The 26,042-nt window shown below is 47.9% G+C and overlaps 2 protein-coding genes across 3 annotated transcripts in view; one reads left to right on the top strand and one right to left on the bottom strand.

Moving 5' to 3' along the window:
• VEPH1 (ventricular zone expressed PH domain containing 1) overlaps window positions 1-25,191 on the bottom strand; it is a 59,848-nt gene extending 34,657 nt beyond the window's left edge. The window contains exons 1-5 of one of the 2 annotated variants that reach the window (XM_059479253.1): window positions 25,167-25,191; window positions 19,229-19,289; window positions 15,309-15,582; window positions 14,368-14,583; window positions 11,953-12,127 (exon numbers count right to left, since the gene is read on the bottom strand). In XM_059479253.1, coding sequence (XP_059335236.1) covers window positions 11,953-12,127; window positions 14,368-14,583; window positions 15,309-15,446 — 529 coding nt within the window. In that variant the 5' untranslated portion in view covers window positions 15,447-15,582; window positions 19,229-19,289; window positions 25,167-25,191. Of the gene's footprint in view, window positions 1-11,952; window positions 12,128-14,367; window positions 14,584-15,308; window positions 15,583-19,228; window positions 19,290-21,634; window positions 21,900-25,166 lie in introns of those variants that run through there. The other variant, XM_059479252.1, reaches the window with a different exon arrangement.
• PTX3 (pentraxin 3) lies at window positions 3,232-8,143 on the top strand. Its single transcript, XM_059479575.1, has 3 exons — window positions 3,232-3,379; window positions 3,855-4,376; window positions 7,530-8,143. Exons 1-3 carry the CDS (start codon window positions 3,232-3,234, stop codon window positions 8,141-8,143), a joined length of 1,284 nt encoding a protein of 427 aa, XP_059335558.1.
• Window positions 25,192-26,042: the final 851 nt, after the last annotated feature.

Below are 26,042 nucleotides of genomic sequence, written 5' to 3' on the forward strand. Positions count from 1 at the left end.
CTTGTAATGATCCCTGAGGGTCCCCATCCTTCTCAGGAGCGGCTCTCCATGCAGCCAGCCACACTTCTGCACCTTGTCCTGCTTGGAGAATCCCTGGCTGCTTCCCAGGGGCTGCTCTGAGCCCTCCGTGCAGCCCCAGCAGGGCCAAAGGCCAGGCCAGACCCCACTCCCACCCCACATGGCAAATTTATCTTGTTCTGTTCTACAGTCACAAAGGCCAGGGGCAAAGGAAAGAGATTTGCTGATGAATCACCCTGAAAAGATGAGCAAACTGCTCCACTCTGGCCATTTTCTAACCACGTTCCCTGGGCTCTTCCCCGTGGATCTGGATAAAAATGTCACCACTAACCTTCCATGGGATTGATGCCAAGCACCAATTCCCCCAGAGGAGAACTTGGAGATCAGGGAAAGTTTCTTCCTTTCAGAATCCTGAAATTCTTCCTTTCAGGATCCTCCAGCCCAGCCCCTGGCACTGCCCAGGCTCCCCAGGGATGGGCACAGCCCCGAGGCTGCCAGAGCTCCAGGAGCCTTTGGACAGCACTGCCAGGGATGGACAGGGTGGGATTGTTGGGATATCTGTGCAGGGCCAGGGTTGGACTGGAGGATCCTTGGGGGTCCTTTCCAACCCAGGATGAGGATGGATTCACTGGAACTTTCAGACTCACGTCATAGTTCGAAATGGAAACGTTTTGTACTGAATACACCAAAAATTATCTTCTCTCCAGATGACGTCGAGCTTCCAGTACTAAGTCCTTTCTTTGCTCTGGCCCTCGCTTAGTCTGCACTGCCCACGTGGAGCAGAGCCCTTAAACTCCAGTCAAATTTCAGCAATGATTGCAAAAGATGAAATTCCCGTATTCCTGGACAGGCAAATTTCCTCCCAGCTATAGAAGCGTGATGGGAAGGGATCCAGGAGGCAGAAACAAAAATAACAGCTTTAAGCAAGGAAAGAGACCGACCTGAGCCATGCTATTGCCTAAGCTGGGATGTCAGGGATAGGAAGGGATCTGGAAGGGAAGACTGATTATTTAGTCTGGCAAAGGAGCGTTTGGAGTGTGGGGTGTATCAGAGGAGTGATGCAATCACAGATGATGGACTGCAGCCACCAAACCTCTCTAACAAAAAATACTTTGTGCTAGTGCAGCTTTGGGCAGCTTCCTGCAGCAAACACTGCTGGGCTGATATTCCCTAACCAAGATAAATGGAAAGCAAAGGCAGTCAGAGCAATCCCATCCCTCTGCAGGAAGATTGAAGTGACCTCACTGACATGGAATTGCTTTTAAGTGAAGAACCTGTGTGCACACGTGTAAATAATCCCAGATATCCCAGTTTGGGGCTGTTCTTCAGAGACCTCAAGAAAGGTCAGCAGGCACAACCCAGCTGGCCACTTTCTGGTCTTTTCATGTTTGAGGTAGCAAGGGACACTCAGAGCTGTTTGTTTGTCACATCTTTATGGGCTCCCAGGGGATTTATGCACACCCAGCTCCCCAGCCCCTGATTCCCAGAGCTCGGGCAGCCAGAGGTGATATCGGGAATTCTGAATAATTCATTTGTTCCCAATCTTGCTTCATCTGCCTCAGTCTAAACTAAGAAAATGTTTGTTGTGTGAGAATGGAAAAACATCCCACTCAACTCCCTAAATGCCTTCCTTCCCTGCCACCCTGACCCCCAGTACTTTCCAGATCAGATTTCCTCACCCTTCCCGAGCAGACCACACGCTGGGAATGACACAATTCCAGCACACAGTGTCCTACAGCTGGGGACACTCCATGCAGGGACCCCAGGGGCGTGGTGGGGTGGTGCCAGCCCTGCACCCACTCCTGGAAAAGGCTGTCCAAGCTCCAGCTCTGCCCATCCCAGCAGCACACAGAGCTCAGGAAGAACAGGGGCCCTGGACCACATTGCAGTGTCCCATGGGCAGATGGATTTTCACTCCAAAGGGTTTCCAAAAACAAAACTCAAGCACCAAGACTAATTTTTTTCCCCAGGATGACTCAGGTTTGGCACATACCTGCTGGAAAGTCATGGAAGCACTCAGGTTGGAAAGGACCTCCAGGATCAGAGCCCACCCTGTGCCCCATCCCCACCTTGTCCCCACCACTCTCCAGGGAGGAATTCCTCCCCAGTACCCAAGGCACAGGTAGTGCAAGTTTCTATAAGCAAAACCAGAGACGCAAATGGAAAGGGAGCAGAGATTCCAAGTCAGATGTAATTACAGGAGAGGTTTTTGCTATTCTCTGGATGTTTCATAGCCAATACACAATCCGTATGAGATCATCCCTAATCTCACCTAAGCAAAGCATCTCTGACATGATTAATGGCCTGTTGAACCAATAGGATTACAGAATTTAAATCAGATTAATACCTATAAGACTTAGACTAAATTAATGTTTCATCCAAAAGCACTTTGTTTTCCTTTTTCAAAGGTAACAACTCTGATTGTGCAGCTGCAGATTCACAGTTCCCAAAACAGGATACAGCACTAACAGATTATCCACGGAGTAATGGTGGTCTAAATGCTAATTACGACTGGAAAAGCAGGACCCTAACAAGCTGTTAGAACCCTTAAGAGCTCTCCTTTATTGCTTAAAGCAATAACTTGTTGGCATATAATAGAATTTATTATACAGCAGCGCCTAACCCTTAAAAAAAGCGGCACTATTTAGCTAAACCAGACACGAGTACCCAAACCAACTCCAGGTATGTTTATTTTTCTACCAATCCTTTCCACAACCCTGGCACACACCGACCACAAACTGAACTTGCAGGGAACGCTTTCTTTTGCACAAACGACACAGAACAACCCAGCCCAGCCCGCGCAGTCCTGCACGTCCCGATCCGCCCTGGGGCGAGCCCAGCTCCCCCCTTGGCCACTCAGAGCATCCCCCAGGCCAACCTGGAGGGCTGGGATTGAGCGAGCTGCCCGCCCCCTTCCCTTCCCTTCCTTCCTTCCTTGCCCAAAAGGCGCAGCCGGCAGCGCTCGCTCATTCATCGGGCTCGGGCGCTGCTGCCGGCGCTCACTCGCGGCTCCGCTGCAGCTCCTGCAGCTCCTGCACAGCCCCGGCTCCGCTGCAGCTCCTGCAGCTCTCACTGCCCCGGTCCTGCTGCAGCTCCTGCAGCTCTCACAGCCCCTGCAGTTCCTGCACAGCCCCGGCTCCGCTGCAGCTCCTGCAGCTCTCACAGCTCTCACAGCCCCTGCAGTTCCTGCACAGCCCCGGGAGCGCCAGGAGAATGCTGCCCCGAGAGCTCCTGTCCCTGTTCACGCTGCTCTGTGCTTTCAGACTTTCTGCCTCTGTGGTGGATGAAGACGATGACTACGAGCTCATGTACGTGAATCTGGATAACGAAATCGAAGGTCCAGCCTCTGCGGCTGAGGAAGGTGAGTAAACTTAAACTGAATTTAAGTGCAGAACTGCCTTCAGCGCTGCCTAGCTCTTGTAAGAGTTATTACTGCAAACATAATTTACTTTTTCCAGAGGGAGAGGGTCATGCTCGTAGCAGTGGGTTATTATGGGCAGTAAAGGTAAAGCCCTTGGATGGGTGCCTTGGGCTGTGCTTTAGGCTCTTCATTTCCCAGTTTTCCTGCAAAAGGCTGCTGATCCCAGGGGTTTAGGATCTCTGTAATCACACCCCTGCACGGTTCTGTCCCGATACAGAGAAAAAGGCACTGGCCCCAGCACGGCAGGGGGCTGGAACCAGATTGTCTGTAGGGTCCCTTCCAGCCCAAACCAGTCTGAGCCGAGGACTCTGTGGTAGTCTGGAGAACACAGCCTTGCACAGAGCCAGGCTTTGCCAAACGCTGCCGTGTAACACTCGGTACCAAGGAACAGCAACATCTGTACGTTCCCTTGCAGCTGCTTCGTGCGACTGCCAGCGGGAGCACAGCAAGTGGGACAAGCTGTTCATCATGCTGGAGAACTCGCAGATGAAGGAGAACATGATGCTGCAGGCTCTGGATGAGCTGCCCAGGCTGGAGCTGCAGACCCTGAGGGCAGAGCTGAGCCAGCTGGCCACCACCCTGGCGGGCACTGTCACCACCGTCACCTCGCGCGTGGCGTCCCAGGTGGAGCAGGCGCTGCTGAGGAGCAGGGACCAGGCTGAGCAGGCCCGGAGGCTGCAGGAGTCGGAGCAAGGGAAGGTTCTGGAGCACATCCTGCAGCTGAGCCACAACGTGTCGGCGAGGCTGGGCTGGCTGGAGAGCGCCTGGCACGGCAGGGCCGAGGAGCAGGCGCAGCAAACGGCCCTGCAGCAGGACAAACAGCATGGCAGCAGAGGGGACAGCCCCATCCTGAGCTCCCTGTGGAAGGAGCTGCAGCAGACCCGGGCTGAGCTGAGGGCGTCACAGCAATGGGCAGCTCAGCACCTGCTGCCAGCAGGTAAGGCCAGCCTGAGCTCGGGGGAGGCCACTCCAAACTGACAGGGATCCACAAACCCCTTCCTGGGCACCTCCTGCAGCAACAGGGATCCACAAACCCCTCCTGGGCATCTCCTTCTGCAGCAGCTCCAAAGTAATCCCAGGAGCAGCAGGGCAGCTTGGAACAGGCTGTGTAAGAATTAGTGTAATACAGCAGGGGGGAGCCCAGAACTCATGGAAAGAGTGGCACTGAGCTTTTCAAACATAGGATCAAAGAAAGGTTTCAAAGTCCTCATGCAGGGCAGAACCAGCCAGGATCCCACCTCCTCCTGGCTCTCCCAGATCAAAGCCATTGTCAGAGAGCAGCAAATGTACTTTAGACACCCAGATGATGTTCTCTCACCTTTTGCCTTCCCAGCTGGTGACTCCTGTACGTTTGCAGCAGTCAGGGAGCTCTCCTGTTCTCCTGCATGTTCCCACTCCTTCCTCTTCCTCCATGAGCATCTCCTCACCAGCCTGGTGCCCAAGAGCTGACATGCTGCTGCCAGCCAGCCAAGCAGCTTCAGGGCAGGGAGGGCACATTCCCTGCATGCCAGTGGGAATATCCTGCCCTGGATATTCCCAGTGGCACAGAGAAATCAGTGACCTGTGCTGCTGCTGTTGTTTGGGGGATTTTTCCTTTTCCAAAACATTTACACTGATCAGTGAGGTGGCCATAGAAAGGTGGGCTCACACCTCAAATCCCAACTCAGCTTTTCTGTGCAGGGCAAGGAGACACCCAGAAAAGCAGCAGCAGAAGCTTGGGTGTGGCAGAGCAGCCCCTAATTTATTAAATGTGGGTGCAGAATCACCATGTGCAAGACAAACTGCACTGAAATCACTTTGCCCACCAGTGAGCTGACACTGCTAGGCTTCTAACTGCTGGTTAATGGCTCTTTTTTCCACAAATATAAATTATTGCCACCTAAACCCCCCCAAAATCTACCCCTGCAGGGTGGGTGCGTAGGAGAGAGGGGGTGCAGCATCTCCAGGGAGCAGAGAGGAGCAGTAATTGCTACAGCAAAGGCAACAAAAGCCACAGAATTGCTCACATCAAAGCCTTTGCAGCTTAACCTGAGCCCATCCCTTCATGCAGGGCAGACTCAGCTTTAGAAGTAAATTCTTTTCACTGCTTTATCACAACACCTCAGAAATCTTTGTGTGTTGGGAGGAGGTCTTTGAGCAGATTCCTCTTTTCCCCGAACACAAACCTTGCAGAGAGCATGATCTCATTCCTTATCTCCCTGTACCTCAGCAGCCACTCTGCCCTAGGTGAGAGCAACAAACTCGATCTGCAGTAAGGATCAGCAGTGGAAATTCAGTTTATTTCCACTGGTTCCCACATGATTTTACATAAAACAACCCTACTTGTAAATTTAAAGGCTGCGTTTTAAGTACTTCCAGAGTATCTCTCTGGATTTTTTTTTTCCAAGGGAATTTTTAGCAACTGACTTTAATTTTTCACATCTTGACTTACTGCCAGCCATACTCTTGAGGGATTTTCTAATCACACTTTTTTGTTCTTCACTGGGGCTGGTTTTAATTTTGTTTAGGCTTTGATAATAGAGCCTGAAAGCCTGCTAATTAAAATCTTTTTCACAATAGTGTTCCTAAGTAGCATTTTAAGGAGAATCTTCAGCCGTTGCTCACTGACCCTGCCCCTCCTCAAAAGGGGTCAATGGGAGGTGTAAAATCTGCTCAAAGCTGGAGGGAAGCAGCCCATGAAATACCACAGCAGCTCAGTCCTGGAGGGCACAAAGAGTCCTTCATTCTCGGGAGCAGAAATTTCCACACACGTTTTAGACATTTCGGATCCTCCAGCTTCTTTAAACAGGAAATGAAGCAGCTTAATTGGAGAAGGGGCTGCTTGTTCCCTCCTGTCACCTTGGATATTAACTTGGGCGCAACCAGGGAGCAGCACAGAAACCACCAGAAATGTCTTGGCTTTACTGATCACCAGTTGCTTTCCCAAGCTGCATAAATTTCTGTTAGTGGTTTTAACTAATCTAATTTCTATTATCAACACTTTGATTGATTGGACATGAGAGAACAGCTGGTTAAAATCAGTTGTCTCGTAATTTCACCCGTTTAACCAGTGCCCATGAAAACTCCTGACCAAAAAAATCCCAAAGGCAGAGCCAGGAAAAGGGGGTCATGTAAATTAAGGACGCAAGCCCATCTCAGCACGTTCCTGCCAACATTTTCTGCTCTTCCTTTTTCATTCCTGTGCCCTGATGCCCATTATCCATGGCACAGCCTCCCAGCAGTTCCCTTCTCCTGGGAATGCCAAACCTGCTGTTTGAGGGGATCCCTGACCCCTTCCCTCTGCACAACATTGGTATTTTCACTACTCCACACTGAGAACAGAGGATAAAACAACAATTCGGTGGCGCCAAGGGAGGGTTACCCAGTTACCTGGCAGAATTACCCAATTCCAGGGGCTGACAGAGCCCCTCTCCCAGGGGTGGTGCTCCATTCAGAGCTTCCCAAAGGAAGCAGCAGGGCAGACAGGCTGCATTAACCCTTTGGATGCCCCAGGACTGTTCAGTGCCCCCTGTGCAGGCAGGGAAGAGCCCAGAGATTCCTGCAGCCAGATTATCCCTTGCCATAGTGTCCAGCAATTCCTCCACCAGCTCTGACAGCTCCTTGCAATCCTCCTGGGGTAGGTTCCTGCATCCCACTGGACGAGCTGAGCTCTCAGCTCCCTTTGGGAAGCCTGGAAGTGAGCACTGGATCATTGGGACAGGCTGCCCAGAGGAGTGATGGAGTCCCCATCCCTGGAAGTGCCCAAAAATGGGTGGACGTGGCACTTGAGGGCCTGGTTGAGTGGCGAACACGACGGTGCCGGGCTGGCAGTTCACAGAATCATGGAATGGTTTGGGATGAAGGGATCTTTAAAGATCATTTTGTTCCAATCCCACCTGCCATGGCAGGGACACCTTTCCCTATCCCTGGCTGTTCCAAGCCTCAATGTCCAGCCTGGCCTTGGACGCTGCCAAGGATGGGGCAGCCACAACTCAGTGATCACAGGGATCTTTGCCAACCTTAATGACGCCACGCAGTGTCAAAGGTCCCAGCTGTGCACATACAGATAACGCAGTTCCTATTTACCTGACAATCTTCTAACCCCTTCCAGGCTGCGAAACCGCAATTCTGTTCCCCATGCGCTCGAGGAAGATCTTTGGCAGCGTGCACCCGACCTCTGCAATGACCCTGAGCTCCTTCACCGCCTGCATCTGGCTCAAGGTGACCGAGGCCCTGGACAAAACCATCGTGTTCTCCTACGGAACCAGGTTCAACCCCTACGAGATCCAGCTGTACCTGAGCCGCGCCTCGGCCGTGCTGGCCGTGGGCAGCGCCCAGCACAAGCTGGCTGCCACCAACGTGGTGGTTCCTGGCAAGTGGCTGCACCTGTGCGGCTCCTGGAGCTCGGAGAACGGATCTGCATCGCTGTGGGCACAGGGGGAGCTGGCAGCCAGCGCCTGGCACGTGGCTGGGGCTCACACCATCCCTGACGGGGGCATCCTGCAGCTGGGCCAGGAGAAGAACGGCTGCTGCGTGGGAGGAGGGTTTGATGAAGCTCTGGCCTTCTCGGGGAAGCTGACTGGCTTTAACCTGTGGGACAGAGTGCTCAGCCCCGCCGAGGTGACAGCCCAGAGCACGGGGGACACCTGTGGCACCCGGGGCAACGTGGTGGGCTGGGGGGTGACCGAGGTGCTGCCCTACGGAGGGGCCCAGTACGTGTCCTAAAGCTGGGGCCGCACGGGGACGGATTGCACAGAGCTGAACGTCAACACTGCAACAGCCAGAGCTGCAGCAGCCCCTGCCTCTGGAATCCCCAAGGAACAGCAGCCCTGCAAGCTCACAGAAGGAGGCTCTGTGGAGATGGGATGGATCTCTGCCTGCTGCCCTGGAGAAACCCTGAAAACACAGCCACACACCAAGGGGTGGCACTGGAAAGCTGCTCCTGGGGCCAGGCAGCTCTGTCTCTCCAGTGCAGGGTTTCTGATGTATAAAGTGAGGGTCACCATGGACACTCAGGAGCCAAGTGGAGCTCCCAACATCCCTGCTGAGGAAAATCTGACCTGGCTCTGCAAAACACAGCAGCTGTGGCTGCCCCTGCATCCCTGGCAGTGCCCAAGGCCAGGTTGGACATTGGGCTTTGGAGCAACCTGGGACAGTGGAAAGTGTCCCTACCCATGGCAGGGGGTGGGACTGGATGAGCTTAAAGGCCCATTCCAACCCAAACCATTCCAGGCTCCCTCCAATACTGTTAATGTGAATTTTACAGAGGAAGCACCCAAATCAAGAAATGTGTTGTCTATTAATCATTGTTAGTAATGTGTAGGCTCTAAGAAGGCTAGTTCCTTGTTTAAAGCGTTATTTATGCCATGGATTGATATAAAAATAATATTCCTCATCATAATCTGACGTGACATTGGGAGGAAATGCAGCTGTATTATATTGTACATTGACTTTGTGATAATTTTATTGAAATTATTTTTGTAAAGTTGTTTTGTAAATAAAGATACTTTACTAGACTAAAACTCTCTACTCCTCTCATAAACCAAAATTCTGAACCAAGCCCCAAGTGGGGCTTTTTCCACATTTTGAACCACGCAGTTTTAGCTGGTGATAGAGAAAACATCAGTAGCAACATCTCACAGGAGCAGGGACCTCATGCACAGTCTTGGCCCTCTAGGGTCAGGTTTTAAGGTACATTTGGACTTGTTTGCTGCCCTCAGGGGGTTTGTACAAGATAGAATTGCTGCTAAGTGCCAGTGATTCTCTTTTCTCTCACACAAACTTATCCCAAATCTCCTAAAAGCCTAGGGCTGGATACAGAGCACAGCAGCAGCTGCAGGGAGCCAAGGAACTGCTGATGATTTCCATGTAGAAAACAGAGCTCAAGCAGAGAATGATGAATACCCCACTCACTGGGTGTGTAACCACTTACAACAAGAACCATTACTTGCTACCTGTTGAAGCCTCTGAAGAAGTTATCATGAGGAATGTCTTATTCAAACAATTCCTATTTCCCCTGGAAGCAGCCCATCCTTCTTCTCTATCCCCCCATGTTTCCCTGTCTCTCATTCTCCACAGATGTCCTAAGAACACACTTTGACAAATTTCTTGACATGTTGCTGCTACACTTCCTCCTGGCTATGACAGATCCTTGCTGCCCAGATACAAAAGTAGTAAAAAAAGGTAAATTTCACTTTCCTGTGCCATTCAAGAGGGCTGTGCTTCATACCTAAAGTTATATGACCTGCTCCAAAGTTTTGGCAGCACTGCTTATTTGAGGGAAAAGAATTGCTCTGATTGCTGGGATTTCTCCTGTTACCCTGCAATAAAAATGTATCTATGTTATAAATGCTTGGCAGTAAACTTGACAAAAATCCCTCACTAAGTAATATCTGCAAATAACCTTAGCTAGAGAACAATGAAATATTACCTCTGTTCATCTCTGGCAGCCAAAACCCAGATATTCAGAGTTACAAAAACACTTGGGGTCCCACCATTGTGCAAGGGCAGAACCACTCTCAAATCCCCCCTCTGTTCAGTGCCCTCCATTAAGTGAAAACAAATGTCCCTGACATGCAGCAGGAAAAGGAAAATCCTCAAAAATATCTCCAGAAATCCTTCCTGGCTGCTCCTCTTGCTGCAGCTCATACCTGAGATGCTTTGTCTCGGAAGGAGCCTTCTCCTGTCTGTCTGTCTGTCCTGGCAGAGGACCAAAGGCTAAGCCAGGCCTTCCATCCTCACTGACTCAGCTGGAAAACTTCCCTTTTCCAGAGTGCTCTGCTCTTCCTTCATCATCCCAGCAGCACAGCCCACCTCCTCCAGCACAATTCCATCCTTCCTTCCTCGCTCAGCTACGCTTTCCTTTGGAGCAGTTTGGAGGAAATAGCATTTTGGGGCAATTTGGACTCCAGTTATGAAAAAACTGCAATCCTGCGCTGCCCACACAGATGGGGGAGCGAGGCTGAGCCCCAGCCCAGCATCACAGGATGCCCGAGCTGCCCTGGAAGGTGGAGCAGCCACGGGACTCTGGGATTGCAGGGCAGAGCTGCTGCTGTCCCCCGGGAATAAACGGGAATAAATCCGTGTGACCCCGGTGCTGACGGGCGGTGTCAGCGCGGAGCTCAGAGCAGTCAAACCCTCCCCAAAGAGCTCCTTTTTAGCTAATGAGATAAGAACCTGGCTGTGCAGCCAAAGAGTTGCCCCAAGTAATGAAAAGCTGCGGTTCCTCTCCAGCATTTGCAGGCAAGGGGCCAAAGTTTGCTCAGCCTGGTGCCACGAGGCCGAGCCCCGTCTGTGCAGCCCCACAACACGGCTTTGTCTCCAAAAACTGCCCTGGAAATCCATCCTGAGCAGCCAAGCCTCCTGCTCCCTTCAGCAAACACTCTCAGGGCAGTTCTGAGTTCCCAGCCTGCTGCAAACCCAGCCTCACACGCCAATTATGTGCAGGGTAATTAAGGCACCACGCCAAACAAATCATTTTGCCTGTTCCGAGCGGCCCCTTCCAGGCTGGAATTCCCAAACCTGATATCCACAGCAACATCTGCTGGTGGAAGAACATAAATACACAACTCAGCCCTGCTGAAACCTTCGTTATGGTGTGCATCACTTTTCCCAAAACCATGGATATATCCACTATTTCTTTCTATTACTATCCCACAAAGTACAGATGGCAACACCTAACTAACTAACTAACTAACTAATCACATTAGTAAGTCTTAAAAAGTTAAATTTATAAATTAATTTATAAATTAATAAATACAGGATGCACACATTTATTTTGAGGGCTTAACATCTTCCTAACAATGTTCTTTTAATAATTAGTTATTGCTACTTACTGCTATCACCCCTACTCGAAGGAGAACACTGATTTTACCACTGCAGCAGCGCTGTGTTGCAACAAACACTGTGAACTTTATTACTCCAATTCAACTGGAGTTCCTTTTATAGAGGAATGAATATTTTTGGCTTTTTAAACCGCAAAAAATAAAATGTAAAGAGATTAGCAACATTGTTCTATATAAAGCTAATAACGTAGGCAAAATGAAAGAACCACTACAAAGCTTTTATATCTTCCATCTGACTATTCCACCACAGAATGGGATTAATTTCATCCCCATTTCTCTTTTGGAGCCTTGCCAGTGACACTAAGAGGAAGGATAAGAGCTCCATGGCTGGTGCCTCATATCAGGGCTGATAATTTGGAGTCCATTAGCAGGGAATATTAACGAGTACAGATATATTTCCTGCCCTGTGGGTCAGCCAATCCATACCAAAACCTCCAGAGGTGCAGTAAATTCACATATTCCTTGAGAAAGTCTGTTAGAGTGTGATTAATACACTTGATCACATTTATAGATATTTTCATAGGTCTGCTTTATACAGCTGATATGATTTGGTGAATGGTTGGATTGATCCTGGAGCCTTTCCCACCCCTAAAGATTGATTGATTCTGTAAGATCATGGCTCTGTACCTGCCTAGCACAGCCTGATGTGGTCACACACCTGGATTAAACCCCAGTCAGGGCTGGGCCTACCTTGCAGGACACTCCTGACGATGGTTTCTGTGTGCTCAGCCAGCAGCTCAGCCTTGGCAATGGCAGCCAAGGACAGGTAGCTGGACATGTTCCTGCACAGCTCCTTGTTGCCCCTCTGCAGGAACTTCACTGCCACTGGCACAGCCAAGGCCATCACTGGAGGCCGGTTGTAATTCTGCAAAAATAGGGGAAAAAAATTTATATAATAGTCTAGTGCTGGGCAGAGTAGGGAAACAAAAGTCAAAGCAACATGGGGAAAAGAGAAAAAAGCTTGTCAAGAAAGGTCATGTTTTGGTACCACCACTGTAGGCAAGAGTCAAAGAAAGAGCAAATACAGAAATTTAAAACTACTGCAGCAGAAAAAGTTAAGAATAGTCCTATTTTTGTCTTCTGCTAGAGGAAGCAGAAGGACAGTAATAAAATATGTGGTACATAAACAAAAATCAATATAAATAAAATATAGAAGATATGAAGTGCACTAACTACGTGCTACCATTTCTAATGAGACATTTTGTGTTTGGTGCTCCCTGGGAAAGACAGAGGCTGAATCCACCATCCCAAAGCACAGTAAACACCTTGGAGCAGCCACTCACTCCCTGGAACAGCACTGGACACTTGCTCACAGTGTAATAGTTCTAGTATTGGTCATTGATTATTCTGTAATAATTTTTTTATTCAAACTCACAGAATTCCAGGATGGTTTGGGTTGGAAAGGTCCTTAAAGCTCACCCAGCGCCACCCCTGCCATGGCAGGGACACCTCCCACTGTCCCAGGTTGTTCCAGCCTGTCCTTGGGCACTGCCAGGGACCCAGGGGCAGCCACAGCTGCTCTGGGCACCTCCACCAATTCCTCTGAACACTGAGATCCTTCAGGAGTGCAAACTCCTCTTCTAAAATGGCTCCAAGCTTCTGAAATCTCAGGGTCCCTGAGTGTACACTGGGGTTTGGAATCAAGGTCAGGAAAGGTTTTCTGCTGTTATTTGTACAGAAAATTGTGTGTACAAAGCACACACATCCATTGCCTGCTGAATCCCCACAGCAGCAGGACACATTTGTGCGTCACTGAGCACCCACATTCCTCTGGAGCCTCCTTAACCAGTGCTGTGCTCTCCTCTCCACTCAGATCTTTGAAACTGGAGCACATCCCCATTTCTGAAAATAATCCTGCAGTCTGATTATGCCTAATTAGCAGCTGAAATCCCAGGCAAACCTGGAACCCAGATGTTTCAGACAGCAACAGAACAGTGCAAAGGAAGGCAGAGCAGATTTTCTGGATTTTCATTCTGGAGCAGCCGTGACTAGAATAAATTTAGACTGAGAAACCCCAGATCTGTTATTCCACAGAGTCTGAGTGGCTCTTAGGATTTTCCCCAGGAGCAGAGACTTGCCAAGCAGTGGACACTCCCTCCCAGAGACCCCTGAGGAAGAAGGGGCTGCAGCCACCCCTTGGTGTCGAGACAGATCATTCTGGCAGCTGCCATATGACCAAAAGCTGCATCTTTAATGAGAAAAGCCCTTCAAATAAATGGAGCTTTCTGCAGCAGCATGTTTAAATCAACATAATGCCTTGTTATGTTTGGCTGAGACCCCACAGAGCAGGAGCCAAATGCTGCTCCAAGTTATTGCTCTGCTACTCTACACAAAGAATGGGAAGATAAGGCTTGGCTCTCTGACTAGGGTTTAAAAGATCTAAGAAAATTCCAAAGAACAATTCTTTTTTTTCCCCCCCCATCCCTTACAATAAAGATAAAATCCTTAGTTAAGAAAAGGTTTGGATTCAGAGGGAAGGAGAAAGGTTTCATTTGTTCCATGATAAACATCAGGGCAGGAAGGCACACTCAGAAGACGTGGAGGTGACAATGAAGAGCAGATTTCAATAAAGTGATCCAGTGATGTTTGCAAACCTTGGGGACCTCCCTGCTGCTGATATCAACAGAGACCTGCCTGAGATCCAGCCCAGCTGGCAGATATTCATTATTGTTCCAACTGTCCCCCACATCTGCTGGAAGACCTCAGTTTATACCTCTTTGTTTTAATGCAGAGGAGCTTGCCAATAAAAGCTCTGGTTTAGGGAACAGCAAATGTACTTTTATAACTCAGCTGTGGCTGCTCCTGGATCCCTGGCAGTGCCCAAGGCCCGGCTGGGCAGGGCTTGGAGCAGCCTGGGGCAGTGGGAGGTGTCCCCATGGCAGGGGTGACACTGGATGGACTTTGAGATCCATCCCAAACCATCCCATAGTTCTATGAGTTACCTCAACGATTTCAGGAGGAATCAGAATGGTTCCCCAAGCTCTGAGTTTTAAACGTCACCACTCACAAGCACACAAAAAGAGAGTTACCCAAGTATTTTAAAAAGTAAAACAAAGAAAAATCGGCACCGAGAGCGCAGCACTGCTGCTCCCAGCCCAGCTCTACCTGCAGGATGCAGCTCATGATGTCAGATGCAATTTTGGCATGTGGGGCATCCTCATCCCTGCCAGAGGGCGTCAGGTTGTGCTCCAGGCAGGACTCCCAGAGAGCCACCAGGGCCCTGCCGTGCCGCTCGATGGACGCAGTCTCCCTGATGGCCGTGGTGATGCGCGTGATGCAGATCTCCACCACGGCCTGGTCGTTGTCGTTGGTCTGGTAGTCCTGGGGCAAGCAAACACACCTGTAGTGAAATGGCTGCCAGAACCCACCAAATTCAGTGTTTGCAGCCACCCAGTGTCCATTTTCCCATGTCCACCTTTACAACAAATGTTCAGCGTGACAGAACTCCTGAATTTGTCATCCCACAGGTCTTAATTCTCATTACTGGGAAGGTATGGACCCCTGTAACCTTATATAATCTTTCCTATGTTTTAAATAACTATTCAATAAAAATTATTGTGTTTCAAATTTATTATTATATATATTGTATATAATGATATAATATAATACAATAAACAATATTATATATAGTTTAAATCTAGAATATATACTATATCTCATATATATATTATATATTAAATATATATTATATTATTATATTTCAAGTTCATCCTTTAAGATGAACTTGAAATATCTTTGAATCTGGTGGGAACTGGATTTTGTCAGCACATTTTAAAATATTTTTAAATACTTAAGATATATGTATTTATATAAATAGGTATTTATAAAGAGAATATATATAAAAATAAATATAATAGATATAAATATATAGAATTTATAAAATATTTGTATATAAATGAAATAGAAATATTTATTAAATTTTATAAAAATATTTAAAATATTTGCTCTTCAAGTCTTATCAGAAATTTAAATTGTTTATATACCCTCCCCTTATTTATACAACATAATCTCATTTAAAATTTTATTAAGGACAACGTTTCACTCACTGCAGCTGAACTAATGATTCTGATCTGCTCAAGAGCTTCGGAGAGGCTCCCTTCGATCTCGGCATCCTCCAGGGAGAAGAGATCCCCCGCCCGGGACAGGTCCTTGTGTGCCAGCACCAGCCCAAAGAGGTGATGCATGGCCCTGCTCAGCCGCCCTCTGCAGGCACCATGGGCACTCAGCTGGGCACACAACGGGAGCACGCCCGGCCAGGAGCAACCGGCTTCATATGAAGGATCAATCTGGGCTGTGTTTCAAGGCTTCCGTGGCCCCAGTCTTAAAGAAAACAATAAAGAAAAAAAAAATTAGCAAATGCATTGACATATTCCATTTTAGCAAAGATTTTTAAATGTGTGTGAAAGTGTCACACAAGACCCCTGAGCCAGGGACATCCTCAAGCAAATTCATGAACTGTGTGAATTTTTACCTTCAAACACTAAGTAGCTTAAAATTAGATCTAAAAATACATAATAACTGAACCCAAGGTTTTCTTCCTTTCTGTGCACGTTACCTGAGCAGGCTGGTCGCTGAACCAGCTGCTGAAGGTTCCAAATCCCTTTCCCTGGTCAGGAGCAGAGCTCCAGGAGGAGGAGGAGGGTGAAGCCTCTTCCTCTCTTTCCTGGGTTGTTATGTCTTGACTCCAGAAAAACATTACTGGCAAGATTGAGAAGAAAGCGATCTTTGTTTAGAAAAAACTGTCACTTTTGTTGCCAAAATGATCCCTAGGAGCTTTTAAACTCCGGTAAAACAAAGCCTTGGCTGAGGAATGGAGCAGAGGCTGAGCCAGGCTCACACTTTGGGAAGTGTCCTGCACTTGAGTCCCAAAACTCTGCTTAGGTCCCACGGGGATTCACTGTGCCAGTTTCTCTGGATTCTTCTCTGGAGTTGACAAAGCCACAAGATATATTACTTACAATTATTATTTGAGATATGGAGCACCCCTAATCCCTGTTTTATTATCTTTTTCAGAAAAAAAGGTCAAATAGAATCACAGAACGTTAAAGAGTTGGGAAGGACCTTAAAGCCCATCCAGTCCCAGCCCCCCTGCCATGGGCAGGGCCACCTCCTCCCACTACCCCAGGCTGCCCAAGGCCTTACCCAGCCTGGCTTTCAACACTGCCAGAGTTGGGGCGTCCACAGAAGGGGCAAAACCAAGGCAAAACACTGAGAACCTTCTGGAAGCAGCCCCCTGGACCAATCTCTATTTAATAGGTAACACACTGCACTTGCCAATCCAAAACAGGGCTGTTTTAATTTCCCCAGCTCTACCAATGCCATTCCACAGGACTCCCAATCCCATCAAGCAGAAACAGAAAAGAGCTGAGACTGCAAATCCCGAGGCACAAATCACCCAGCTGAACCACAGGGAGGGTGGCAGGGCAGGGTGCTCTCACCTGCTCACACTCAGCCATTCACAAACCCAAAACCAGAAGGTCAGAGAGACACAGACATGGGATTTTTTACCTGCTCGGGATCCCCCCAGGCCATCCTCGGGGATGGGGCCAGGTGCTCTGGGGAGCAAGGCTGCCCCTTTGCTCCTGTGCCCCCGGGCAGCAGCCAGGGCCAGCAGGAAGGCTGGCAGGCAGGCAGGCATCCCGAGCTGTGAACTGCAGTGCCACAGGGAAGGCATCCCAGGAATGCAGACTAAAGCAGCCTAAAAGTTACCCTTGGCTCCATCAGGTGACCAAAGAGCCCAAATGCAGCGAGGCCTTATCTCTGAATGAGCTGCTCTGTTTCCAGGGCAAAATACAAAGCCTGCTCCACTTGAAGGCAGTTGTTTTTAATAGAGGAAACAGAAGTCTCTGTGTTAGTGGAAAGCTATCCTTCCCTGGGAAGGAGGGGAAACAGCCCTCGGTAAGCTCACACTGTTTGAAAGAAAGAGAACAAGTGAACAGCCTTGCTGGAGAGGAGATTTCCTGGCCAAAGGAATAAATGCTGTCGTTCTGCAGCCTTTAGTGAGCACAAAAGAGGGTCTGAGGTTTGCTTTGCCTTTTAACATGAACCTCAGGAATAGCACAACAAAATGTGCCCACATAATGCAGAAAAATGCTCCAGGAAGGAGCCCTCCCTCGGATCAGCTGCTCTGAAACACAGCAGCCCTTTCTGCAGGAGCTGGCCCTCATCATCCTCCTGGGTCCCCTCCAGCTCAGGATATTCCCTGATCCTTGGGAATATCATTGGCCTTTTGCAAATGATCCTCCCCTGGGTGTGCTCCTGCACAGCAGCTTCTCAGAGAGCTCCTCAGCTCTACCCAGACAGAGAATTTTATGTGAGTTTTATAGACAACACTCAGGATAATGCAGGAAAACATTTATTGTGAGCTCTTGGAAATGGAATTATAGCAAATCCTCTTAATGCTTATATTGTGTAACAGTGCTGGAAATACTTTCCTTCCATCAGCATTAAAGAGAATTGTTCCTTAAGCATTTCCTTGCTCACTACAAGATTTGCTATTAATAGGCAGCTGGCACTGAGCAAGAGGGAAAACAAATCATGTGTCTTATAAAATGTCATTTTTAAATTTTCTTTTTTAAAGGGTCAAGCTGGACAATAGAATTGCTGCAGGGTGTAGCTCCTGATGTGTCTCATCACCTTAAATCTCCATCAGCCTGACCCCACACCATCCATCAGAGTTTTCTCACTGGCTGTATTTGTGTCCCACACACAGAAGGAATGGAGAAGGCAAAGGGTTTGCCCAAAGTTTGTCCATCCTGCCTGCAGAGGGGATTCAGAGCAGGAATTGACACCTTTCCAAGGCCAGAACACGGGGAACAAAGCAGGAACTCCAGCGCTGGGAACAAACTTCAACTCATCGTTATGCAGGAAAACACCCTCAGCTTATAACACAAACCACTTGCACTGGTTCTGGTGCAGTCCCACATTAATTCCAAGGTTTGATCTGGTTTCCAACACCTCCTTTCCCTTTTCATGCCAAGCTGAAAGAGCCACCCTTTCCCTGGGACCTTGAAGCTGCTCCCCTCCAAGGTGAGTCTCTCCACTTGCTGCAGGCACACATTCTTACCAAAGCTCCCTATCAGAAGCAATCAGAATAAAAGCCAGCCTGACAGGTTTCAGAGCTTGAAGCTACTGAATTGGTCTGTTTGCAAAATAATTCCCCCAATAATAGAAGATTAACAATAAAAATCCCATGTAAAAGGGCAGTTGGACCTAGAGGCATCCAAAAGCCATTTGAACTTGAGCTGAAAGGCTGAGCCTTACAGTTTATCAAGAGCTCAGCTTCTGCAGAATGACATTAGAAGGACAAGAAAAAAAAAACTCTTAAACCAAAGAGGAAGAGAGAAAATATTTTTTTAAAATATTTACAGTGAAGGAAATTCTACAAGAAAATAATTTCCTTAACATTCAAAAGACTTGAAATGTAAATCCAGCTGTTTGATTTTTGGGGCGTTATCCCACTGAAAACAGAACCACAACCTTCAAACAGTTGTGCAATGACATTTTTTGTCTAGTTCTGTGCTACACATCATCCATCAGGAAAGCCTTCACTCTGTTTAAGGAATTTTAGGGAACTCAGGCCACTGGAGTTCATGTTAAGTGAATCTTTACAGGATTTTCTGGTTTCTTCCTTGCTGGAGCTGCAGTGAGGACAGGGATGCTCCCATTTCTAATTTCTTATTCCCCACAGAAGGTCTGAGCCACCACAGGTGCCAAAGGTCTTTGCTAAACACAAGGACATGCTCATTTTCTGAATCTTCAAAAATCTAGAAAGTATAGAATGAGCATCCCATTCAAAAATGTAACTTACAGTGTCCAGTAAATTCCACAGGAGAGGAAAGTGATCTGGGAATTCCCTCAGCCGGGAGAGACTCGTGTTAGAGAACTGGGAGCTGTTTTATCGTGGGCACAACACAGCCCAGAGCTCTGAGTAACCTTAACAAGGAAACAAAAACTCTTTCCTTACCTCTCAGCCATGCTGCCATGCTTAACTCATGGATCACACAGAGTGCTGTGGATGAAAGGCACTGGGGGAAAACAGAAGGAAAACAGTGTCAGTGAATCTTTGCCTTTCCAGACTGTAAAACTCCCCCCAGGACTGCTCCAGGAATGATTGGTTTGCACCAAGCAGGGTTTAACCCTCAGGACCTGGGCTGGTTATTCACACCAGCACAGAGTGAACAGGGCAGGTTTGGATTTCCATGCTCTGTGCTTTGCAGTTTGTAACAACTGCATATTTGCTTGTCGTTTCCTTTTCCATGAATGGCAGGAAGATTAGAATCATCCTCAAAGAAAAATTTGAATTTCAGGTGGAATTCCCTCCTATTGAAATTCTTCTTCCCCATTTTACAAGACAGAATTTTGTGGAATTTCTGTCTCAGAGTTACAGAAGTCTGTAATATTGCCAGACTGCTGGATACTTCCTTCCCCCCTACACTGACCCAGGGGAAAAAAAGGCCTGGACACATTTCCCAAGAACATCCACATATGCAATTCATGGACAGAATATTACAAGATATTTCAGAGAACCTTTCCCCTCTGTGTTGCACTAATCAAAATTTATTTTATTTTTATGCTTGGAAAGCATTTACTCCCTAAAACAGAGCATTCTTTCAAAACTTGGAAATAAAATTCTCACATTTTTCAGTGAAAGGAAAGGATTAAAGATTATATTGAGAAAGCATCATTTTCACACAGGGTGAATAGTCTACAGCAGTTCCCATGGGATCAGCTGCATATATTTAAAATCTTCCCACAAGACAACCATTGTTTCCTATGGGCCTCTCTCCTTTTTTTCTGTCAGGACAGGTTTCCACACTTCACATCCCTTGAAATTCCATGGACGCTGAGCTGGACCAGATGATGAAATGATAAATTATGAAGTCAATTAATTTTAGCTCCTAAAATTAATTTAAAACTGGTTTTTACTGATGGAACACCTCGCAGCAGTGCTGGGAGCTGGCTTGCTCTCAGCCTCCAGCTCTGGGACAAAGGGATCCTGTGTCCCTGTGGAGGCCACTGCAGGACATTCAGCAATTACAGAGCCTCGTCATTCTCTCCTACCAGAATTGCAGGCTGGGCCAGCACCACAGCCTGAAGGCAGCTCAGGGTCCCTCCAATGTGGGAATATTCTCCCCTGTGATGGTTTAACCAGCAGGTTTATGGGGCAGAATCTGCCCACACTGAACCAGCTCTCACCGAGCTCTGAGGCAATTTTGGCTGCACAGCCCATGCAGGAGCTGCTGCTGCAGAGGGGTAGGAATGTACTCAGGAACTTGGCAACTTCTGCTGCTGCAAACAGACAACTTGATCAATTTTTTATATACATAAATTACTTGATAATCTGGGTGCTGTCAAGACTGCTTTCTCTGATTTTCAATCTATAAGAAATCCCATTTGGCTGCTGGTTCAGCACACACTGATGCTTTATATAACACTTCATAAGACGTAGCATTTTTAACATCAGTGAGGCAGATTTGTAAGAATTCCATGTTTAAATGTGTCCGTGATATTAAATATTAGACTAAACTAAACAACACAGTGCTAAAATGGAATAAATTGCTCCATAACAAACACCAATTCCATCACTGCCACAATGATGCCATCAAAAGCTGCTCATTTTCAAGGCTGCTTAACGAGCTTTTAGATATGTGACTTATTTTCAAGACCGCAGTGATGTTACAGAAAAAGAATTTGGTTTAAAATTCTACACAGGGAATAATGTGTATTTCTGTCTAAAGGGAGTGAAGGAGGAAATGGGCCAGAGCATGAGGGACTGCAGGGTCAGAATACAGGGATCCTGTCATGAGAAATGCCACTCTGGCAGGGAAAATTGGACTAGAGCACTAAATAAATGCAAAAATCACTGAACCTCAAAGTCTGTTGAAGCAGCAGTTACCAGACAAGCACTGAATGTCCTCAAGTTCCTCCCAGGTACCTGGCAATCCACCCCAGCGTCTCTCCAGTTGGTGATTTAATGGGACCAGCAGCTCCCCAGCATGCCAGGGCTCCCCCAAAGCAAGGCTTCAATTCTGGAGCCCAGGGACAAAGTGCCCCAAGCACAGTGAGGGGAAGGAGAGAGCTGAGCCCCAGGAGGATCCAGGGGTGCTGCAGGTTCCTGTCCCACACACAGACACTGCTTCTTCCTTCCTGGCATCCCCAGCACTCCTCTCAGGCATCACTGGAACACATTTCTACATCCCACAGCCCCAGCAGTCAGAGAAAGCCAGGCACAGCCACGCTGCTAACAACCACATTCCCTCCAAAGTGCCTCCATTATTTAACACCCAGCCCTGCTCCCCAGCTCCCCTCCTCGCAGTCGTTTATTCATTATTCTAGCTGCTACACCAACACATATTTAAGTTATTCATACCTCTCAGAAGCGAGACCTGGGAAAGCCATGAATAATTGATGGCAAATTGGTGCTCTGTGGAGGAATTGGGATGGGCTCCATCCCAGCTGCCAGTGCCCCTTCCATCCCCCTGGCTCTGGTATGTGAGCCAGGCTGCTGGCGGGTGCTCAGCCCTGTCAAGCCGACCGTACAGTCTATTCAGTTACCCTGGAGTTGTCATGTGGAATCAAGCAAACAAATATCTTCTCTCCCTCTGCCCCAAGCTCGGCGCTGGAAAACACATCAGGAATAATTCCTCACCCAGTTTAACTTGGGCAGCACATCGAGTGAAAGTGCTCCCAGCTTGATACGGAATTTGAATTAGTTAAAAGGATTTATCAACAGCCAGTGGTTACATTCAGTTAATTAATAACCTGCTTAAAGTAACAAGGAAATTGCAGAAGTTAATATTACTTGTGGGGCCTCTTCTCGATGGCTGGAGCCTCTCAGTGCCTCTGGAGGAGCTTTAGCCCAAAGAGAAGTCAGGGGAGAGCAGGACACTGAGGAAATGCACCTTGCAGCTGACACATGTGCCATCTCACCAGCTCTGAACGTCAGCCAGCCCTTCCAAAGGGACCTGCCCAGGTGGGACGCGTGCCCAGGACCTACCTGAGCACCTCCAGAGCCTGGCAGCTGTAACAGAAATGATCTCCAAAGCATTCCAGAGGCTTTCTGCACACACCTGATCCTTCCCCACCAAGCATGTCCATATTTTTCCCCTTAGCTTCCCTCTGACAAATGAATCCCAGATTCCCACTAAGTGAAGCTTAACTAAAACTGACCCTAGGGATCTGAGCCTGGCTGTGTCCTCCCCTCCTGGGAGAGCACAGCAGCAAACCCCTTCTGGGAGTGTCCCAGCAAGGACATTTTTCTAATAACAGCCAAAGAAAAATCAAAGGAACCAAGTGGGAACAGCCAAGTGTAAGGTCAAGCACCCTTGGGCAGCTGCTGGGAGAAAGGAAGGCTGTTTGCCCAAAGATAATGAGGAGAAATGTTTGTACAACTCTTGTTAGGGCTTTTGTAATACTGAAGGAGTTTATAAATTGTAGGCTTTTAAAAAATCTGCTCCTTAGAATACACATTCAGTTACACAGGTTCTCAATTTTGATGGCAATTCCTCCTAATGGCTTTTTTGCTCCTGTTCATTGCACCACAGCCTGGGCAATCAAATACAAAATTAATGGGGAGTGAAGACATTCTTTTAACGATGGTGAAGTTATTATTGTTGTTGTTCTTTAAGGGAAATCCAATTGTGTTTCCTACATCTTCCTTTTAGCTCAGGAACTACAGGAACACAGCTTCTCTCCCACTTCCATGAGACTGTAAGAAAGCTTGTGAGATGATGGCAGGACAGAAATACTCTCACTCTGAAATTCATTTTCTAAACAAGAGATTTTAACATAATAAATTTCACAGGGCAGAGTGGCCTGACTAGGAGAGCACAGGCAGAGGGTTGGATTTTATTTCTGCATCTGATAACAACTTTATGCCTTGTACAGCAGGAATTCAGAGCTTCCTTTACTCACCATGAACCTAATTTTGGCTTCTAACACCAGCCACAATCACCCAGAGACTGTGGATTCCCCACCCCTGGAAGTGCCCAAGGCCAGGCTGGACTGGGCTGGGAACAACCTGGGATAGTGGAAGGTGCTCATGGCAGGGGGTGGAACAAGATGAGCTTTAAAGTCTTTGTCTTAATATCAGACAAACCAAGATATTGTGGCAATAAAGCAAAAAGGTTCACATACATCTTTCACCAGCTGAAAGAAGAGAATGTACTTTATGAAAATAGTTTTTTCCCCATCCTGGAAAAAAATAAATTGGTTTTAATTTTTATTACAACAGCTACAATGAATGACACCCTTTTTCAGCAAAGCCCTGGAAATATTTATTTTGTTAGACTTTTAAAAACAAACATCTTGTTAGGGAAGAGACAGGCTATTGTTCTCCCTCTGACTAATTGGGGAAAAGCAACAGAATATTCCATATTCATTACATTTCAATTACATTTCACCAAAATGACTCATGTTATCTTCCACCCAGACAAAGTGTTTTAATTTTAATAACGACAATGCCGACAGCTACAATACTGTTCTTGCAGAACTTTGCTTGTAAATAATTAACAATTGTTGTATAATGACAGAGGGGGGGGGGTTGATAGCTCTATTAATTTCACAGTCAGGCTGGAGTCTCTTTAATTTTGGGTATTCATAAGAACCCATTGCCCTCCCAACATAAAAGGCTAATGGCAAAATCAGGTTTATGTCCCAACACCAAAATCCTGTTGTATGCCAGGAATCAGCCATGGAAAACCGAGGAGAATTGTGCAGGACTCACAGATCACACCTCCAGAGGGTTTCAGTTTGGCTAATAATTGTCTGGGCTTGAGGCTGAGATCTGGAATGGGATAAATAACGAGTTTCAAATCCTGCTCTGTGCTGGGGTGGCCTCGGCAGGAGACAGATCCAGGACATGGCACCACTTATTAATGGCCTTTAAATATGTGCACTCCAAGCAGGACACTCATGAGTGTTCCCCTAATCCACTCATATTCCTAAAATCAGGAAGTGTTCCCCTGATTCTGGTAGAATCAGCCAGGACACAAACATCTTGAGGACCATGTGAGGGTTCCCCTTGTTTCCATACCAAGTCTTGCTTATTCTCCAGTTACCCTGAACCAGCCGCAGTCACAGCCCCTGCTGAAATTAAAAGAGGTTTTCCTTGAATAAAACTCTGGGATTATGACCCAGGTCTTGGAGAAGCCAAACCCTGCCGAGCCCTGGCACTGCTGTTGGGGTTTGCAGGTGGGTATTGCCCGGTGCAATGCTCAGAGCTCATTAACAGCTGCCCTGCTCCAAAGGCTCATTTGCATCACAAACCCAACATCTGCTGCGCCTCCGCGGTGATAAACTTGATCACAAACAGGGAAACTTAGCATACTCATTTCTTTATAACCACTGCTGGTTCAGAGGGGTCTCCAAAATATTCACAAGCAACAGAAAAAGCCACCTCAGCCTCCCTTTGGACAAACTCAAACACACCCAGCCTTGTTTTCACATCCCCACACACATTCACATTTCACATCTCAGGTAACATTTTCATTAACCACCTGCATCATTTCCCCGCCGAACGCATATTTTATTACTTCAGACATCTCCTTCCACTGGCTTGGCTTTGCACAGACAGGGCTTCCTTAATTGAGCCGCACAGTTTATGAGCTGTGCTAATTGAGCTGCATACCTCCTCTGCCGCCGGGGTTTCAGACCCTGAGCCCGACCCGACTCCGAGCGCTGGGTCGGTGCCACCGGAGCCGCGGCTCTGCGCCTTGAGGAGCCCCTCACAGCCCTGCTGCACTCCTCACATTCCCGGAGGCTTTTCCCACCTCGGAATACCCGAAGGGCGCAAAAGCTGCGTTCGGCTCGCACCGGTTTTTTAAAGGAGAGCCAGGAAGCTGCTGCTGACAGCCCAAGGAACGAACCCTGAGTCCCCGAGAGCAGCAGGGAGGAAAACTCACCCAGGAGAGCAAGAGCGGCTATCCCATACAGAAAAACCCGCTCGACTCCAGGGACCGCTCCAAGCACGCTGCCAGGTCCTGGGAAGGAGGCAGGAGCCTTTAAAGGGTCCTGGAAGCAGGAAGGAGGAGCGGCATCGATAGGTGACCGTGAGGACCCGGCGGTCCCAGCTGCCCGAGTTAAGAGCTCAGCAATCAGGGCAGAGACACCGCGTCTGGAGCCAGGGCGGGTTCCGCACAGCATCCAGCTGTTTCTCACCCTAATTAACTCTACAGGCTAACAGGGATTATTAATATTAATCACCCGGCCTCTGAGGCTGCTACTGAAACCAGCTAATCCATAGCAGTGCAAACGAACACAGGGATTTGTGCTGAGTTACAGGGGAGAGAAGCACTAACTGCTCTACAAGGTGCTCACACCTTGCTTGAGCTCAGGTCTCCTCCTGGTTATGGAGAGATGCTTCAGCAAGGCACAAAAAACCCTAAAACATCTGCTGAATAAGCTTTCCATCATTAAAGCTGCACCTCAGAGGAGCACGGGTCTTTGAAAGGGGAACAGCTTCCACCAGCATCTCCTTTCACAGCAGCAGCATCACTTGGGAGCGTAAGGAAACCAGGCAGGGGAGAACAGAACAGAGGCAGCACCTCACAGGAAACCTTACTGAAATTAATTCATACCAGCACTGATGTGGAAAGGGCTTGGCAGGCAAAGCTTTGTTTGCTGGATTTGTGGAATTCTTTGTGTAAATAAACATGAAACTGTAGAATGTTGGATTGGAAAATCCTCGAGCTCACCAAACCTGTTGAGGCAAGAGCTGTCAGGTCTAGGCTCACCTGATGTTTGAGCTGATGGTGCTTCCCTAAGCAAAGCTTTTCAAC

Source organism: Ammospiza nelsoni, chromosome 10 (genome assembly GCF_027579445.1).
Source record: "Ammospiza nelsoni isolate bAmmNel1 chromosome 10, bAmmNel1.pri, whole genome shotgun sequence".
NCBI lineage: Eukaryota > Metazoa > Chordata > Aves > Passeriformes > Passerellidae > Ammospiza > Ammospiza nelsoni.